Source organism: Ipomoea nil, unplaced genomic scaffold (assembly GCF_001879475.1).
Source record: "Ipomoea nil cultivar Tokyo-kokei standard unplaced genomic scaffold, Asagao_1.1 scaffold2848, whole genome shotgun sequence".
NCBI classification, from domain to species: domain Eukaryota; kingdom Viridiplantae; phylum Streptophyta; class Magnoliopsida; order Solanales; family Convolvulaceae; genus Ipomoea; species Ipomoea nil.
Genome location: NW_017619276.1, coordinates 1,309,163 through 1,328,045, shown reverse-complemented (window position 1 = coordinate 1,328,045; position 18,883 = coordinate 1,309,163). Strand labels below are relative to the sequence as shown.

General features: G+C 39.6%; 4 protein-coding genes across 4 annotated transcripts; 3 read left to right on the top strand and 1 right to left on the bottom strand.

Annotated features, from left to right (window-relative positions):
• The first annotated feature begins 255 nt into the window (after positions 1 to 255).
• On the top strand, positions 256 to 2,828 carry LOC109160461 (pentatricopeptide repeat-containing protein At3g53700, chloroplastic-like). Its single transcript, XM_019308747.1, has 2 exons — positions 256 to 2,718; positions 2,768 to 2,828. The coding sequence occupies exons 1-2, from the start codon at positions 420 to 422 to the stop codon at positions 2,770 to 2,772; spliced, it is 2,304 nt and encodes a 767-aa protein (XP_019164292.1). The 5' UTR covers positions 256 to 419; the 3' UTR covers positions 2,773 to 2,828.
• Positions 2,829 to 4,123: 1,295 nt separating this feature from the next.
• Positions 4,124 to 7,992, bottom strand: LOC109160503. Its single transcript, XM_019308791.1, has 3 exons — positions 6,936 to 7,992; positions 6,759 to 6,831; positions 4,124 to 6,701 (listed from the first exon to the last, which is right to left on the bottom strand). The coding sequence occupies exons 1-3, from the start codon at positions 7,990 to 7,992 to the stop codon at positions 4,124 to 4,126; spliced, it is 3,708 nt and encodes a 1,235-aa protein (XP_019164336.1).
• Positions 7,993 to 9,864: 1,872 nt separating this feature from the next.
• Positions 9,865 to 12,389, top strand: LOC109160583 (pentatricopeptide repeat-containing protein At3g53700, chloroplastic-like). Its single transcript, XM_019308869.1, has one exon. The coding sequence runs from the start codon at positions 10,120 to 10,122 to the stop codon at positions 12,250 to 12,252; it is 2,133 nt and encodes a 710-aa protein (XP_019164414.1). The 5' UTR covers positions 9,865 to 10,119; the 3' UTR covers positions 12,253 to 12,389.
• A 1,950-nt stretch (positions 12,390 to 14,339) lies between these two features.
• LOC109160582 (pentatricopeptide repeat-containing protein At3g53700, chloroplastic-like) lies at positions 14,340 to 16,969 on the top strand. The gene has a single exon (XM_019308868.1). It carries the CDS (start codon positions 14,403 to 14,405, stop codon positions 16,686 to 16,688), a length of 2,286 nt encoding a protein of 761 aa, XP_019164413.1. The 5' UTR covers positions 14,340 to 14,402; the 3' UTR covers positions 16,689 to 16,969.
• Positions 16,970 to 18,883: the final 1,914 nt, after the last annotated feature.

Genomic DNA, 18,883 nt, shown 5'->3' with positions numbered 1-18,883 from the left:
AACAGATTATATGCAAAAATTGAATGATTTAGCCTAGACCTTAAAACCAACAACAAATTATATGCAAAAATTGAATGATTTTTAAATGTGGAGTGATTTAATTGAACTCTTTTATAATTCACTTGCTCAATTAGATTTTGGTCTATTTAGTATTTTTTCCAATATAAAATAGAAGAAACAAAACAAAACAACAAATTGAAGAATATGACGTAAAATCCAGGAGGGCTGACTTCGATTTGTCCGCTCTGCTTCTCTTAATTTTCTTCCCAAAATGACCTTTTGATCACCTGCAATTGAATTCTTCTGTGTTGAACCTCAACAACCCTTCACTGTCCTCTACTGAATTCGCTGTATGGAGGTAAGCTAAATTTCTATCCCGACTTTGATACTGTGCGCTACATGCTTGTTGAATTGCTCCAATGGGTTTCTCATCATGCTTAGTAAAGGTTTTCCCTTCTACCATATCCTTAAACAATCAAAACCTCATTCCTTTCAAATTATCTCAACGCCGTGAACTGTTTGTCTCAATCTCCGCCTCAAATTCCCCCTCTGCCGCCACAATTTCACTCCTTAAATCCAAACACCTCCCACCGGACTTCGCTCAGAGGCACCTTCTCGACACCCTTCGTCGGGAGAGTGATGAAACCTCAGCTCTTAGCCTCTTTGAATGGGCTTTAGAGCAGCCTGAGTTCGAACCCAGTCGGCAGATTTGCGAGGAGATTCTTCGCAAGCTTGGAAACGCGGGGTCCTTTGATGCGATGAGGCGAGTCTTGGATGATATGAAAGAGTCCAAGGTTGAGATTGGTGAAGGTACTTTCTTCATCTTTATTGAAAGATATGCCAATTTTGAACTTTATGATGAGGCCATTGGTGTTCTTGATGTGATGGAACATGAGTTTGGTGTGAAACCAGGAATCTTTAGTTACAATTTAGTGTTGAATGTTCTTGTTGATGGGAATAGATTGAAGCTAGTTGAAGGTGTGCTTTCTAGGATGTTGAGTGAGGGTTCAAACCCAGATGTGGCAACTTTTAACATACTGATTAAATCCCTCTGCAAAGCTCGTAAAATTAAGGCTGCAATTTTGATGATGGAAGATATGCCTAGACACGGTTTATTGCCTGATGAGAAGACTTACAACACATTAATGTGGGGTTATATTGAGGATGGAGATTTAGAGGGTGCATTGAGAATTAGGGACCGAATGCTGGCAGATAACTGCCCTCCAACCAATATAACGGTTAACGTTTTGATTCATGGGTTCTGTAAAGAGGGTAGGATTGAAGAAGCTTCAACTTTTCTGCAGGAGATGTCTAGCCAAGGGTTCTGTCCTGACCATTATACCTTCAACACTTGGATAAACGGTTTGTTTAAAGCGGGGCACGTTTTCCATGCTCTTGATGTCTTGGATATGATGCTTCAAAAGGGTATTGATCCTAATTTAATTACCTACAACACTGTGATATCTGGGCTTTGTGAAGCGGGTGAAGTGAAGGAGGCCGTTAAGGTTCTCACTCAGATGATTTTGCGGGACTGTATACCGTATAGAGTCACATATAACACTGTCGTCAGCACGTTGTGTAAAGAGAACCAAGTGCAGCAAGCCATAGAACTTAGTTGTGTTTTTACGAGCATGGGGCTCTTACCCGATGTGTGTACTTTTAATTCTCTGATAAAAGGCCTCTGTTGGAGTAGCAATTTCGATAGCGCAATGGAATTGTTCCGAGAGATGAAGACTGAAGGGTTCCAACCAAATGTGTTCACTTATAACATTCTAATCGAATACGTTTTTGCAAAGAAGAAATTGAACGAAGCAAAGGCCCTTTTAAAGGATATGGAATTAAGTGACTGTGCGAAAAACGTATTTACATATAATATATTGATGGATGGCTTCTGCAAGAACAATAGAATCGAAGAAGCTGGTGAAATATTTGATGAAATGGTACTGCAAGGGATCTCAAGGGACTTGGTGACTTATAACACCCTTATCGACGGTCTTTGTAAGGCCCAGAGAGTAGAGAAGGCGGCTCAGCTTATGGACCGGATGATAATGGAAGGATTGAAACCTGATACATACACATTCAACTCCATTCTTCATCCTTACTGCAGAACCGGTGATGTCAAAAAGGCGGTGGAGATAATGCAAACCATGACATTGAATGGCTGCGAACCAGATGCTTTTACTTACGCTACACTTATTCAGGGGCTCTGTAAATCAGGAAAAGTCGAGGTCGCTACTAGGTTGCTCATAACCATCCAGATGAAAGGGATGGTTATAGCACCGCAGACGTATAATCCCATAATCCAGACACTCTTCAGACAAAAGAGAACGAAAGAAGCCATGAAGCTCTTTAGGGAAATGGAGGAGAAAGCTGATCCTCCAGACTACGTATCTTATAAAACTGTTTTCCGGGGCCTTTGCTCTGCTGGACCCATTGATGAAGCCGTTAACTTTGCTGTGGAGATGATGGAGAAAGGATATATACCTGAATTCTCTTTAATCTACAATTTGGCAGAAGGGCTGTTTTCTTTAGCTAGAGAGGAGACTTTAGCTAAGTTCATTGCCATGATCATTAAGAAAGCAGACTTCTCGGAAAATGAGAAGGGTATGATTAAGGGTTTCCTTAAAATCTGTAAATTTCGTGATGCATTGGGCGCTCTTGGCCGCGTCTTAAATAGCCATTATCCCAAAGGGAATTTGGTAAAGGGAAGATTGAGACATTGAGTTGTTTTTTTTTTTTTTTTTTTTTTTTTTTTTTGAAGGAAGACATTGAGTTGTTGATTAGCAAGAAAGTCTGAAACTGTTTTGTTTTTGGTTTTTTCTCTATTTAGGGGGGGGGGGGGGGGGGGGGGGTGGTGGATTTTTTGTTTTGAATTCATGATGCAAATTAGTTAGAAATTAATGGAGGAGAGAAGAGGCTTTACTTGTAGACTTGTAGTTTAGAGTTTTGGAAAGCATAAAGGAATAGTTTCAATGAAATTGTTGTGCTCCTTTGGTTGTCTTGTAATTCTGGATTTCTGGATGAAGATAGATATAATCACATCCCTTTAAAATAGCCACTCAATTACACGTAAAAGTGCAATTGAACCATTTAAGTCAAATTTGTACAATTGATTTCTTGAACAAGTCAAATTTATGCCATTAGATTAATTTGATGGCATTTAATTTTATTTTTTTTTAATTAGTTTGAGTTGGATTTTTGCAAAAATATATATATTCCCTTGTCTTCAATGCCGGAGACCAAGAACTTTCTCTTCATCTCCACTCTTTGAGACAAAGATTTTTTTTTTTTTTTCGGTACCGGTGATGAAAATGGTGAACTAATATAATAAAGTTAAAATTAAAAAAAAAAAAAAAATCACATGGCTAGGTAATTGATAGAAGCGGTCAATTTAGTTCAATTGCATTTAGAAGAGGGTAACCCAAACATTTTTCTTTAGTTAATATTAACCTATTAACCTATTGTCATTTGGCTATTAAAGTTAAAAATTATCATCAACTAATTAAAATACTACAATGTAATAGAGCTAGTAGCATTCAAAAAAATTAAAAATTTCACTTTTAAGATAACTAATGAGGAAAAAAATGAATGAAGTAATAATTGAATGAGCATGTCAAAAGAAATGAAGGTCTCATGTGGAGTCTCATTCCCGTTAGACTTGACATTATCTTGAAATATTAAACGATACAACTAATAAGTTAGAGTGTAAAAAAAAATAATAATAATAAAAAAAAAAAAAAAAAGACCATATCATTGCCGCATGGGGCTTAGCTTAATGGTTCAAGGGTCACCTTAAAAAATTGATCAGAGGTGATGAAAATTTCTAGTTACCTCCTCCAGCGCCATGGACAAAAATTATGGTAACTTAATTAGAATTAATCTAGCATAAGTTGGAAAATCTAATGTATTTAAAAAATTAAAAAAAATAAAAAAAACTTTTCCCTTAATTAAACATTTAATACTAGTACATGAAATAAATTAGTACCTAAATTATTGAAAATTCAAATTTATATATTAAATATTAAATCTTTAATTGTCACTTTCGAAAGACTATAAATCTGATTAAATTTAAATTTTTTTTTTTGGGATGAAAAGGGAGGGGGTAACCCTGCTAATCTAACACCTAGTGGCCCAGCACATGAGACACAGTATCCATGCTCATCATATCACCAACTTCCCTCGGTGGGCAGTGAAAGTCCACCCACTCACATTTTCGTCTCGGAGCTTCCTTAGCCAACCAATCCGCAACGCCATTTTTCTCACGGGGGACATAGTCGATGATGACTGTCCAATCCTTTCGTAACCATTCCTTACACCATTTAACTAGCGTGTCGCAATGACCCAGGATATTTGAGTGTCCATTTAACCAAGTCACCGCTTGTTGTGAATCGGTTCTTAAGTAGATACTCCTTATCCCCTGGTCCCAGGTCCATTTGAGGCCCAAGTAAATCGCCCATAGCTCAGCTTCTGTTGAATTACTTGTCTTCATCATACAACTGAACCCCTTGATCCAATGTCCTCCATGGTCTCGCAACACTCCTCCACAACCAGTCATGGAGCTTCCGGGTGAGAAAGAAGCGTCAGTATTCAACAGAGTCCACGCTTGTGTAATCGGTCTGTTGCCAGCAACATCCATCTTAGTCCTGATGTGGAGTTTTTGACGTAGGAAGGCTCTCGTAGTGCTCTCCACCTGCTCCTTTATCCAATCAATCCTCCTTGTTAAGCTCCAGCTGTCTTCGTTAAAGGTTTTTTTGCACCGCCAGTTCCAAATCCACCAGGCTATTATTGCGAACATCGATTTCCAATTTCCTTCCTTGTTTTCAACAAGCTTACCTGTTACATTACGAGTAAACCAAGTATCAACATTTAAGCGGAAGAACCACCTTTGAGCCCCAGAAGGTAAGAATACTTCCCATATTTCCTTTGCTGCTGCGCAGTCTCGTAGACAATGGAGAACATCTTCCTCGTACGCATGGCAGTTGATACACCTTGCGTCAATAGTGAAGCCTCGGCGTTTGCGTTCCACATTAGTCATCAGTTTCTTGTGTCTAAGGAGCCAAAGAAAGCTGTTGATTCTTCTTGGCACCTTCAGGCTCCAGATTACCTTCCAAGTATTGTCATCATCCCCTTTATCAGTTTTTAGCGCGAGTCGATAAGCCGAAGTGACCGAGCAGTGACCATTCGGCTCCAACTTCCAGAACATACCTTCCATCTGTGTCTGACGACTTGTTCCTTCTGACAGAATGGGTTGCGCCTCACAAATCCCTCGCCAAAGATTAGAGCACGCCTTCTTTTTTGTGTAATTGCAGTCTTCGGATGTACCATGCATGTATTTGGCCAAGACAACCTTTGCCCAAAGGTTCTCTTTTTCTGTATGCAATCTCCAACCTAGCTTCGTAAGGAAAGCTAAATTCATTTCTCTCAACCGTCGTAGCCCCACGCCTCCTTGTTCCTTCGGCTTCGTTATGGTTTCCCAGTTTACCAAGTGAATGTTTTCCTTCCAAATAAATTGTCTGATTCTCCTTTCAATAGTGTCGCAAACACCTTTTGGTAAGTACATGGATTGCATCATGTAGTAAGGCATTGCATTCAGAACACTTTGTGCAAGGGTAATACGGCCTGCCAAAGATAGGTTTTTGCCTTTCCATCCTTCCAACCTCCCGTCGATTTTTTCGATTAAGGGTGTGAAGATGTTGCTCGTGACTCTCCCATGAATTGATGGTACACCTAAATATCTGCCAAGGTCCTTTGTACATACAAAATCCGCCTCTCGGGTAATGTCTTGTGCCAAAGCAGGTTCAACATTTCTCCCAAAGTGAATTTGAGATTTTTGTATACTAACTTTTTGTCCTGAGGCTTTTTCAAACTTTTGGAGACAACCCTTTATCACCTTCATTTGTTCTAACGAAGCCTCTGCAATCAACACCATATCGTCAGCAAAAAAAAGATGTGTTAGTTCGGGACCATACCTTGACAGTTTGACACCTTTCCAATTTTTTTTGTGCACTTCCTCTTTAATTAGCCGGCTAAGCCGTTCCATACAAAGAACAAACAGATACGGGGATATGGGATCTCCCTGTCTGAGGCCTCTTGTTGGTGTAATCCAATCCAATTGAGAGCCCTTCCATAGAATCGCCAGTTTCGGTGTTGTGACACACTCCATGATTATATTAACCCAGTGTCTTTCCATTCCCAGCCCATATAACGTGTCCTGAAGGAAGTCCCAAGATATGCGATCATAAGCTTTCTCTAGGTCAATCTTTAGGGTCATTGCTTTAAGCCCACTTCTCTTGGTTCTCATAGTATGAAGGAGCTCTTGGTAAACAACAATATTATCTGTGATCTGGCGTTGTGGGACGAAGCTACTTTGTTCTTCCCCCACCACTTGAGTCATAAGGCTCTTGAGGCGATTGGTGATGACCTTGGTAACAATTTTATACTTTACATTACATAAGCTGATCGGTCTGAATTGAGTGATCAGCTCTGGATGGTGAACTTTAGGAATTAAAGCTATCAAGGTGTCATTCCAATGATTGTGCATCTTAGCGGTTTGGAAAAACTCCAAAATCTTGTCTGTTAAATCCATCCCAATTACGCTCCACATTCTTTGATAAAAAGCAGCATGAAAACCGTCAGGCCCTGGAGCTTTGTAAGGAGCCATCTCAAAAAGGGCTATCTTCACTTCATCGCTTGTGACTTTCCTGCACAAAACAGATATTTCATTATAATCTTTACTAATTAAGCTTGGGCATACAAACCTTTCGTTATTGCTGGTTGTTGCTGACATGAAAAAATCCCGGAAATGGTCCTGGACCATCTGCGTGACTTGATCTGCATTCGAGACCCAGTTTCCATCGCCATCTTTCAGACTTGATACTAGGGTCCTTGTCTTTTTATTTTTGTGACAGCGTGATAGTATTTTGTATTTCTATCACCCAAGGCTATCCAATCTTCCCTCGACCTTTGGAACCAAGCTAGCTCCTCCATGTGTAAGATGTCATCCAGCTCGATTTTTAACTTTGCTTCAAGTTTGATTAGCCCACCCCTCTTTCCGTAATTCTTTGCCCTTTGTATGCCATCAATCCTAGCCATAATCTGCCTCCTTTTTCTTTCTAGATTACCTATAGCTGCTTTACTCCATGTCTTTAGCGCAACTTGCGTTGCCTGGAGTCTATCATCAAAATCTGCCCCACTGGTGGTGTTCCAAGTATTGTTTACAACATCCCCAAAATCAGCATGCAAACCCCACATGGCCTGATACTGAAATCTTCTTGGCATTGCATTCTCGATCCTATCAACCAGAGTCAGCAGGATTGGATTGTGGTCCGAAGAGAAATTCGAAAGGTGAGTGACAGCCGCCTCCGGGTAAATGTCTAGCCAAGCTTCTGTACATAGACACCTATCAAGACGGGCTGCTTTGAACGTGCCCACGGTCGTTCCTCTCCTCCAAGTGAATTGAGAGCCTCTGAATCCTAGATCAATGAGGCTCTCTCTGCTAATCCAATCAGTGAAGTCCTTGCTACGTCTCATATTAAAGTTGTCCGGGCAATTTACCTCTGTACTACTTTTAACGGAGTTAAAGTCCCCAAGGGTAACCCAGGCTTCATTCAACCCACATTGTTCCCTACCTAGTTCCAACCAAAGATTACGTCGGAGGCTGTGGGAGGGACTACCATACACAACCGCAATATTCCAGGTCCTGCTGTTATTGTTTTTAATTTCCATAGACACGAACTGTGGATTCGTTCGAATGTTGTGTAAGCTTAGAGAGTCATTCCAGAGGATCCAAATTCCTCCGCTCATCCCCACCGCTTCCACCCTCAACCATTGATCGAATCCTAACTTAATGCAAGTTTCATCGGCCCCGGTACCTGAGGATTTTGGCTCAAGAACACAAAAACAATTAGGCTTGTGTTGCCTAATGATTGTCATGGCAGCCCTAAGAAACCTCTTAGAGGCTGCGCCTTGGCAATTCCATGTTATAATCTTCATGTGAAGACACAACAGAGGCAACAACACAAACGAACAAAAAAGACAAAAACACGACAAACAGAAGCCTAGGCAGCAACCTCTTCCGAGGTGCCACTCCGGCTCTCATCCTCTGCGCATTCGTGCCATGGATCATCTTCCATATTGTCAATATTAAGGTCAGGGGGGTCCCCAATAAGCTCAAGACACTCTACCTCCATATTTACTTGGGCGGCAGGTTCATTGCTATTAAGGCAGATAGTGGTCACCGAGTTTTTCTCATTCATGCTACCCCTTGCGACTGTGTATGTATCCCCTGCGGCTGCTTGGTTTCTTCTGTAATGTGGTCGGGACGTGCTCGCCTCAGTTACAACATGCGTACGATTCTTCTCCTGTGCATGCATGGGAGTTGGTCTCGTATCCCTCATATTTTCAATCTGTTTTTTTGAAACCTGGACATTAGGGCGTTTGGCTTTCTCCTTATTTTTTGACTTAGATTTCTCAACTGGACGCACGTGATTCTCTGCATGGGTTCCCTTGTTCAGCTCCACATTCATCTCATTTATTCCTTCTTCATTATCTTCACTCAGCACCGCGAACATGGAATCAGTTCCTATCCCTTGATCATCGGCCTCTTTTCCTTTTTTATTCCCATCTTGCGCTTCATTCCCGGTGTTTTTAGAGACGTTGGTGCTTTGTACTCCATTGTTCCCCTTACCATTCTGTATGATATTCTTGCCTTTATTAGTCTGATTTCCTCGATATTTCCTTGTTGGAGCCAACATCCAAGTGCCGTACCTCTCCACAAGTTCCGGTCTAATTAGCACCGGTTGATCTGTTTCCTTATTTGGTTCCGTTCCCCCTTCGCCCGAAGCGCCACCAGTGTCTGCCGCTGCACCGCCTTCCTCCGCCATTCGTCGAGGACATTTTTCAGCCGCATGGCCGTATATGCCACAGTGGAAGCAAACCTGGTAGATTCCTTCGTACTCAATCTTTCTCACCTTCAGTTTGGCTGTAAACTTACACAGGAGTGGTTTGGTGATATCGACTTCGACACACATTCTCGCAAATCGTCCCCTTGATCCTGCGCTCGTCAACTCATCAATGTACTTTGGTTCACCAATCCTTTTTCCCAGTTTCATTAGATAAGGGTAGTCATAATATTCCATAGGAAGATCAGGAAAACGTACCCAAACCAAAACGCGTTCAGTTTTGTCCGATTTCGGATCAAAGTTTGGTTTCCAATCTTGCACGATCAAGTAATGGTCCATCACTGTCCAAGGTCCTCCATACTTTGCAAACTCATAATCATCAACAGACCAAAACCGTACCACATGATAGATATCATCCAGTGCTACTACATCCATTTTTGCCTTTGGTCTCCAAATGGCGTTGAGTCGTTTCGAAAGGTATGTATACCCCACCTTTCTGCCTAGGACTTTCACGATCACGGATTGACGCCATGGCTTTCTCATCCGAATCTTATCTTCTCTCGTTAGGGGGATTTCAGGGCACTCCGGGTCCTCATCAAGGTCTACTTCATCATCATCTGATTCAAGGTACTCAGGCACCTCCCCCTCCTTAGGTGTTTGGCCAGCCAACATGTCTCTGAACGTAACAGCCCTTGGCTGTGTCAAAGGTGGCTGTTCTTGGCTTTTACTCGTAGCATTGTTCAATTGAGGCGCTGTGATCTCATCGTTTCCTCCGGTTGACAGTTCAACTCCATCCATCGCGACCCCTCCCTCGAAAGCTGGTGGATTGTCACCGCTCGTCTTCGATTTCTTCGTGCTACGTTCCAGTAAATCTTGATCCTCCGTTGTGCGTGAAGCCGCCGACGCGGCCCTTCTTTGTGTCTCCGGTGGTGTTGACGCTGAGAGCATTTTCTTTGATTAAATTTAAATTTGAAGCATGGGAGAGCTGACTTGGTTTCTTCACCTCTGCTTCTATGAATTCTATTCCGAAAATCTTCTATTCCAATTCCAACACCCATTAAAGAACCATCCCTTCATCACCTGCAACTGAATTCTTCTGTATTGCACCTCAACAACCCTTCACTGTCTTCTACTGATTTGATTGTACACTTGTACGGAGGAGATAAGGTAAATAGCTAAATATTCATATTGTATGCTACATGCTTGTTGAATTGCTTCAATGGCGGTCTCACCATGCTTAGTTAAGGTGTTCCCCTCTACTATATCCTTAAACTACCGAAAGGTCATTTCTTTCACATTATCTCAACGCCGTGGAACGTTTATCTCAAACTCTGCCGCCACAGTTTCACTCCTCAAATCCAAACACCTCCCGCCAGACTTCACTCAGAAGCAGCTTCTGGATACCCTTCGTCAGGAGAGCGATGAAACCTCTGCTCTTAACCTCTTTGAATGGGCTTTAGAGCAGCCTGAGTTTGAACCCAGTCGGCGGGTTTTCGAGGAAATTCTTCGTAAGCTAGGAAAAGCAGGGTCTTTTGGTGCAATGAGGCGAGTCTTGGATGATATGAAAGAGTCCAAGGTTGAGATTGGTGAAGGTACTTTCTTCATCTTTATTGAAAGATATGCTATGTTTGAACTTTACGATGAGGCTATTGGTGTTCTTGATGTGATGGAACATGAGTTTGCTGTGAAACCAGGAACCTTTAGTTACAATTTGTTGTTGAATTTTCTTGTTGATGGGAATAAATTGAAGCTAGTTGAAAATGTGCTGTCTAGGATGTTAAGTGAGGGTTTAAATCCGGATGTCTCGACGTATAATATACTGATAAAAGCACTATGTAAAGAAGGTAGGATTGAAGAAGCTTTAAATTTTGTGCAAGAGATGTCTAGCCATGGGTTCTGTTTTAACCATTTTACATACAACACTTTGATAAGTGGCTTATGCAAAGCAGGACATGTTTGCTATGCACTAGATATCTTGGATTTATTGCTTCAGGAGGGTTTTAGTCCCGATTTAGTTACCTATAATACTGTGATATCTGGACTTTGTGAAGCGGGTGAAGTGAAGGAGGCAATTGAGATCCTCACGGAGATGATATTGATGGAATGTTTACCTGATAGTTTCACATATAACACTATAATCAGTGCCTTGTGCAATGGGAATCAAGTGCCACAAGCCATAGAACTTAGCTGTGTTCTTACAAGCATGGGAATCATACCGAATGTGTTTATATTTAATTCTCTGATAAATGGCCTCTGCTTGAGTAGTAATTTCAGTAGCGCGATGGAATTGTTCCAAGAGATGAGGACTGTTGGGTGCCAGCCAGATGAGTTCACTTATAACATCCTAATTGGCTACCTTTGTGCGAATAAGAAATTGAATGAAGCGATGACCCTTTTACAGGATATGGAATCAAGTGGCTGTGCAAAAAGCGTAATAACATGTAATATATTGATTGATGGCTTCTGCAAGAACAAGAGAATTGAAGAAGCACACAAAATTTTTGAGGAAATGAAACTAAAAGGGATCTCAAGGGACTTGGTGACTTATAACACCCTTATTGATGGTCTTTGTAAGGCCAAGAGGGTAGAGGAGGCGGCTCAGCTTATGGATCAAATGATAACGGAAGGATTAAAACCTGATACATTTACATACAACTCCATTCTTTATCCTTACTGCAGAGCAGGTGATGTCAAAAAGGCTGCTGATATTATGCAAGCCATGACTTCGAATTGGTGTGAACCAGATGTTTTTACTTATGGTACGCTAATTCAGGGGCTCTGTAAATCAGGAGGAGTCGAGGTTGCTACTAGGTTGCTTATAACCATCCAGATGAAAGGGATGGTTCTAGCACCACAGGCATATAATCCTATACTCCTGGCACTCTTCAGACAAAAGAGACCGAAAGAAGCCATGAGACTCTTTAGGGAAATGGAGGAAAAAGCTGATCCTCCGGACTATTTATCACATAAAGTTGTTTTCCGCGGACTTTGCTCTGGTGGAGGACCCATTGATGAAGCCGTTAATTTTGCTGTCGAGATGATGGAGAAAGGATATGTACCTGAGTTCTCTTCATTCTCAATTTTGGCGGAAGGGCTTTTCGCTTTAGCTAGAGAGGAGACTCTAGTTAAACTCATCAACATGATCATGAAGAAATCAAACATCTCAGATAATCAGGGCTTGATTAAGGATTTCCTTAAAACCCGAAACTTCCAAGATGCATTGGCCACTCTTAGCCGTGTCTTAAATAGCGGTTATTCCCAAGGGAATTTGGCGAAGGGAAGAATGAGAGTTGTTGATGCAAATGGGAAAGAAATATGTCAACAGGGAGGGGAAAAAAGGCTCTATTTGTAAAGTTTCTCCAGTTTTGAAGCATCTCTTTAGGTGTTAGAATTTAGAGATTAGGAAAGCATAAAAGACTGGCTGCAACTAATATAAAGTCTTGTGTTCCTTCAACCTTCATTTGTTTGGTGCATGTTTTGGTTGTCTGGTCATGTTCTGGCGTATGTTCGTGACTAGGAGTAGATGCCTATTCCTCTCTTCTTTTTTTATTTTTCTTTTTTTTTTTTTCTATAACACTATACGCGTTTGTTTCTTGTCAAGAACATATGCGTATAATATATTTTAAAAAATAAAAAATAAAAAATAAAAAATCTGTGTCTATTACACAATAAATGTGTAAAGTAATGACATTGCAAGTTTTTGTCATACATATCTATTGTACTACAAACTCGTATTGTCATTTACAATATATGTGAATAGTCAATTTTATACTAATATGTGCACTATGCATGCCCTATAATTTTTTACTTCCATTGTCTATAGATGCAGAATGATCATGGTGCTCCTTAGAAATGATGGTAACTACATTTTCATCTTGATGCTAACTACATTTTCATCTTGATGCTTAGAAAAATTAAATATGAACTGCTTAGAAAAATTAAATATGAACTTCCACCCTCCATATTGGTAATATTTTTGGCTAAATACAATAATTTAATAAGAATTCAAAATTTCTAGAATTTAATCAAAATTGCTACTATTTGCTACTAAGTTGAAGTATTGTGCAGGAAAATTGTTAAAATTTTAAGCTAAAATGATATTTTGAACAAATTAAGTAAAGTTTGTATCTTGTGGTGGGAATGTGGGTAGACTGGAAAAGAGATTGAAATGACGGAGAAGGTGGGATAGATATTGAAACGACGAAGGAGATGAGAGGTTAAAATGGTGGAGAATAGGAAAAGAAGAGATTGAGATGTTGAAAGAGGTTAATGAGAGAACTTGGTTAGTGGGCACCATTTATTATTAGCCTAACTCATCTCACGAGTGAGGATTTATGACTAATCATTATATCGTGGACTATTAACATAATACTTATTTTTAGTATAATGATGATTTTCATTTTTAATACGTTGAATGTTTATTTTTATGTATATTTAAAAATAAATATTTAGTATATTAAAAATAAACATGCATCTCTCGCAATCAAGAGTGGACATACCCAAGCCCAATTAAAGGTAGCTCGCCCATACCTCTGCCAATTTGACACAACTCTCATCCCCCAGGAGGCGACGATGGCTTTATGACGCGGTCTTCGTCATGAGTCAAGGAGATTTTGGTGCAGCAACTAATGGCATCTTAAGTTGCCCCCAAGACCTGTTTATAGTCGAGACCTTTGCCTGTAGTGAGGCCCTCTTGTGGCTGAAGGACCAGGGAATCACAAAAGTTCGCCTAGAGTTGGACTATATGGGCGTGATCATTGATTTGTCAAGAAGACGTTGGACCAGTCATATGCCGATCATATTTTTAATTGTTTTTCTAAAGTAATGTCAACTTTTGATAAAGTAGTCTACTGTCATGTTAATTTTCAAAAAAAAAAAAAAGTCTACTGTCATGTTAAGAGATTAGTAAACTGGGTTGTTCATGCCTTGGTAAGAGCAACAAGCTATTATTCTTCTCTCAAAAATGTTAAATCCTCAACTACAAAGGTCTCCAGACCTACAGATTGAGAGGATGTAAATCACGGTGACTCAATAACTTAGCAGACATGATCATCTGGCCATTTTAGGCATAATCTCCATCTCGTCGCTTATCCTTGTAATAATACCTTATTGGCTTTCAAAAAATAATAATGATAAACATGTATCTGTGATTTACCTTGGAATATAAATCATATTGCACAGTATAATTTGTCACGTAGGGTTTATTTAAGACATTGAGACGGGCTCTTATAATAATGTGTTATTCCGGCCTGATTTCTGCGTTTCTTATGCTTCTCTGCAGTCTCTTTGCAAAATGCTCAATTTTTATCCATGACAAAACCCACTAACGAATCACCATTTTTCATCGTCTGGATTCCTGCAATTCAATTCTTCTGTATCGCTCTACAACACCCTTCGTTGTCCTCTACTGATTTAGCTATAGGCGCAGCAAATATCTCGAGCTAAGGTAAATTTCTACCCCGACTTTGATATTGTATGCTACATGCTTGTTGAATTGCTCCAATGGGTGTCTCATCATGCTTAGCAAATGTGTCCCCTTTCACTATATCCTTAAACGCTCCAAAGCTCTTTTCTTCTACATCCTCACAACGCCGTGAACCGTTAGTCTCAATCTTGGCCACAACTTCACCCTCTGCTGCTTCAGTTTCGCTCCTCAAATCCAAGCACCTCCCGCCAGACTTCACTCAGAAGCAGCTTCAGCATAGTCTTCGCCAGGGGAAAGATGAAACCTCAGCTTTTAACCTCTTTACATGGGCTTTAACGCAGCCTGAGTCTGAACCCAGACGGCAGATTTGTGAAGAGACTCTTCGGAAGCTTGGGAAAGCGGGGTCTTTTGATGCGATGAGGCGAGTCTTGGATAGTATGAAAGAGTCCAAAGTTGAGATTGGTGAAGCTACTTTCATCATCTTTATTGAGAGTTATGCCAAGTTTGATCTTTATGATGAGGCTATTGGGGTTCTTGATGTGATGGAACAGGAGTTTGATGTGAAACCTGGAATCTTTAGTTACAACAACTTGTTGAATGTTCTTGTTGATGGCAGAAAATTCAATAAATTGGAGATAGTTGAAGATGTGGTTTCTAGGATGTTGAGTGAGGGTTTAAAACCTGATGTCCCAACTTTTAATATACTGATAAAAGCACTCTGTAAAGCACATCAAATTAGGGCTGCAATTTTGATGATGGAAGATATGCCTAGACACGGTTTATCGCCTAATGAGAAGACCTTTACAACGGTAATGCGGGGTTATATTGAGGAGGGAGATTTAGAGAATGCTTTAAGAATTAGGGACCAAATGTTTGCAGCTAACTGCCCTCCAACCAATATAACAGTTAATGTTTTGATTCATGGGTTCTGTAAAGAAGGTAGGATTGAAGAAGCTTTAAATTTTGCACAAGCGATGTCTAGCCAGGGGTTCTGTCCTGACCGTATTTCCTTCAACACTTTGATAAATGGTTTATGCAAAGCTGGACATGTTTGCCATGCTCTAGATGTCATGCATTTGATGCTTGAAGAGGGTTTTGATCCTAATCTAATTACCTATAGCACTGTGATAACTGGACTTTGTGAAGCGGGTAGAGTGAAGGAGGCGATTGAGATCCTCTCTCAGATGATTTCGAGGAACTGTTTACCCGATAGAGTCACGTATAACACTGTAATCAGCACCTTGTGTAAAGAGAATCAAGTGCAGGAAGCCATTGAGCTTAGTTGTGATCTTACAAGCGTGGGAATCTTACCTGATGTGTGTACTTTTACTTGTCTGATAAAAGGCCTCTGCTTGAGTAGCAATTTAGATTGCGCGATGGAATTGTTCCAAGAGATGAAGACTCTAGGGTATCAACCAGATGAGTTCACTTATAATATCCTAATTAACTACCTTTGTGCAAATAGGAAATTGAGTGAAGCTATGACCCTTTTAAAGGAAATGGAATCAAGTGGCTGTGCAAAAAGTGTAATAACATATAATATATTGATAGGTGGCTTTTGCAAGAACAACAGAATTGAAGAAGCGGGTGAAATTTTTTATAAAATGGTACTGCAGGGGATCTCAAGGGACTTGGTGACTTATAACACCCTCATTGATGGTCTTTGTAAGGCCAAGAGGGTGGAGAAGGCAGCTCAGCTTATGGACCAGATGATAATGGAAGGATTCAAGCCTGATAAATTCACATACAACTCCATGCTTTCTCATTACTGCAAAGCAGGTGATGTAAAGAAGGCAACTGATATTATTCAGACCATGACTTCAAATGGGTGTAAACCAGATGTTGTTAATTACCGTACCCTAATTCAGGGGTTCTGTAATTCTGGAAAAGTTGAGGTTGCAACTAGGCTGCTCAGAAGCATCCAGATGAAAGGGATGGTTCAAACACCACAGTCATATACTCCTATAATCCAGGCACTCTTCGGACAGAAGAGAACGGAAGAAGCCATGAGGCTTTTTAGGGAAATGGAGGCAAAAGCTGGTCCTCCCGACTACATATCATATAAAATTGTTTTCCGGGGCCTTTGCTCTGGTGGAGGACCCATTGATGATGCTGTTAATTTTGCAGTTGAGATGATGAAGAAAGGACATGTACCTGAGTTCTCTTTATTCTCAATTTTGGCGGTAAGGCTTTTCTCTTTAGCCAGAGAGGAGGCTATAGTTAAGTTCAGTGACATGATCATGAAGGAAGCAGAGTTCTCAGACGATGAGGAGGGCAGGATCAAGGGTTTGCTTAAAATCCGTAAATTTAATGATGCATTGGCCACTCTTGGCCGTGTCTTAAATAGACGACATTATTGCTAGAGGAATTACTGAAGGGAAGAATAGGAGTTGTTGATTAGCACTGTACTGAAGTGTTTTCTTCTTCATGAGTGAACTTATGATATGCAAATGGATGAGAAATTTGTCAGCAGGGAGGGGAGAAGAGGCTCTGCTTGTATAGTATCTCCAGTTTTGAAGTGTCTCTTTACCTGATAGAAATTAGCAATTCTTAAAGGATTAGCTGCAAACTAAAATCTTGTGCTTCTTCAATCTGCATTTGCTTTATGCTTGTGATAAGAATGCAAAAGCCTGATGATTTGTATTTCTCAAGGTTTCACTTTGTTTCTTTGTATTCACACCCTTTCTTGATGGAATTGTTGTTGCATGTTTTTTGGTTGTCTGGTCATGCTCTGCCTTTAATTATGGATACAGATAGAGATTGTCATATCAACCTTGAAAGATGGGAATAAGAACTGTAACACTGTAAAAAAGTGATCCAAACGTTCCCATATATCATCCTCCAAAAAGGGAATTCTCTAACCTTACAATTATATTAGCAGTCTATTTACCAACTTATCTCAAGTTATTATATTATTTTGAGAGAAATTTTTAGAACCATTTTTGAAATAAATTGAAAAGAATTTTTGTACCATTTGAGCTTATTAAAAATATTAATTAATTAACCAATCTGTATAACTGATTCTCTTTTTGGTTCCACTGTTAATTAATTATAGTGACATGTTCATTTTATTTTATTTTTTTGAAAACAAGACATGTTCATTTTTAATCCTTGACAAACTTTTTTTTTAATTTTATATTTAGATCCATTTATTATAATAGTATCACTTTTAGTCCTATACAAAGTACAATCGTTATACCAGCACCACGGCACGCATAGCACTGTGCGTCCTGCGCCTCTCAAAACAACGTCGTTTTGGTAAGTTATGTAGGGAGTTGACGTGATTATGTGTATTTGTTTATAAATTATGTGTATTTGTTTATACAATAACAATACAATTATGTACATTTTTTATACAATCATGTACATCTTTTTTTATACAATTATGTACATCCGAAACAGGAAATTTATGTGTATTATGTTAAGAGTTGATGTTTATTATGTTAAAAGTTTATGTATATTATGTATTATGTTAGATTATATGTATTATCTTTTTCAAAAAAAAGTATGTGTATTTTGTTATACAATTATGTACATTCATGTATACAATTATGTGTATTCTAGTATAAAATTATGTAAATTTTTTAACATGAGATTTTTTTTTAAAAGAAAATTAACCGCCAACACAGGGTAGCGAAATTTAAAAAAAAAAAAAAAAAATCTGAAACGAAGTAGTTTTGCATCAGGGCAACAATGCAATGCGCGCCCTGGTGCAGGATATAAATTGCCTACAAAGTAGGGGTGAGCATTTTGGGCTTCGGTTTCGATTTTTCGATTTAAAAATATATATTAAGTCATTCGGTTTAACATTAGAGTTCAGTTCGATTTTGGTGGAAGTCCACTATTTGAACATTTCTTTCTTTTTTTTTTTTGCCTGACCGATTGTTCAGTTGGTTCACTTGAAGTGCCACTTGAAGTGTTTTGTTGATGACAAGATGAAGAATCATCCATCTGCATAGTTAATATTTGAAAAATAAGAATTATTAAAACACCAAATATTTCAGTTTACTAGAGACACAAGAAAAACATAATAGCAATAAACCCTAATTCCATAACTAAAAATACAAACAACACCACCAAAACTAACAAAATAAAAGAGAAGAAGAACCTATTGCGTGTGTGTATTACTACTGACAGGATAATAGACCCGACCCGGATCACAAGTGGGCATCTGACCCAGCGTCACATGGGAACCCAACGGGTAGAACTCCAACGGTTAGGAATTCCATCAGGTGCCACCTTTACTGTCATTGAAGCCAGCATTGAAGTCCCCATTGATGAGAGAGAATTGAAGGCTTAGGCTCCCCATTTATGTCCCATGTTGTTACCGTTAGGACTCTAGTATAAATGGGGCTCTCCTCAGCTAGCAAAGGACACACTATATTTTCTATACTAAGACTAAGGCAATACAACTATTGTCACTCTTTCACATAACGTTATTATAATATTATTATTACCGGTAACATATTTACCGTCATTGGTGCTTTCATTGAGAGCCTGAGTCTAACACTCAAGCAGGCGACGACACACACAACTCATTCCTCTTTCAACAGCAAGC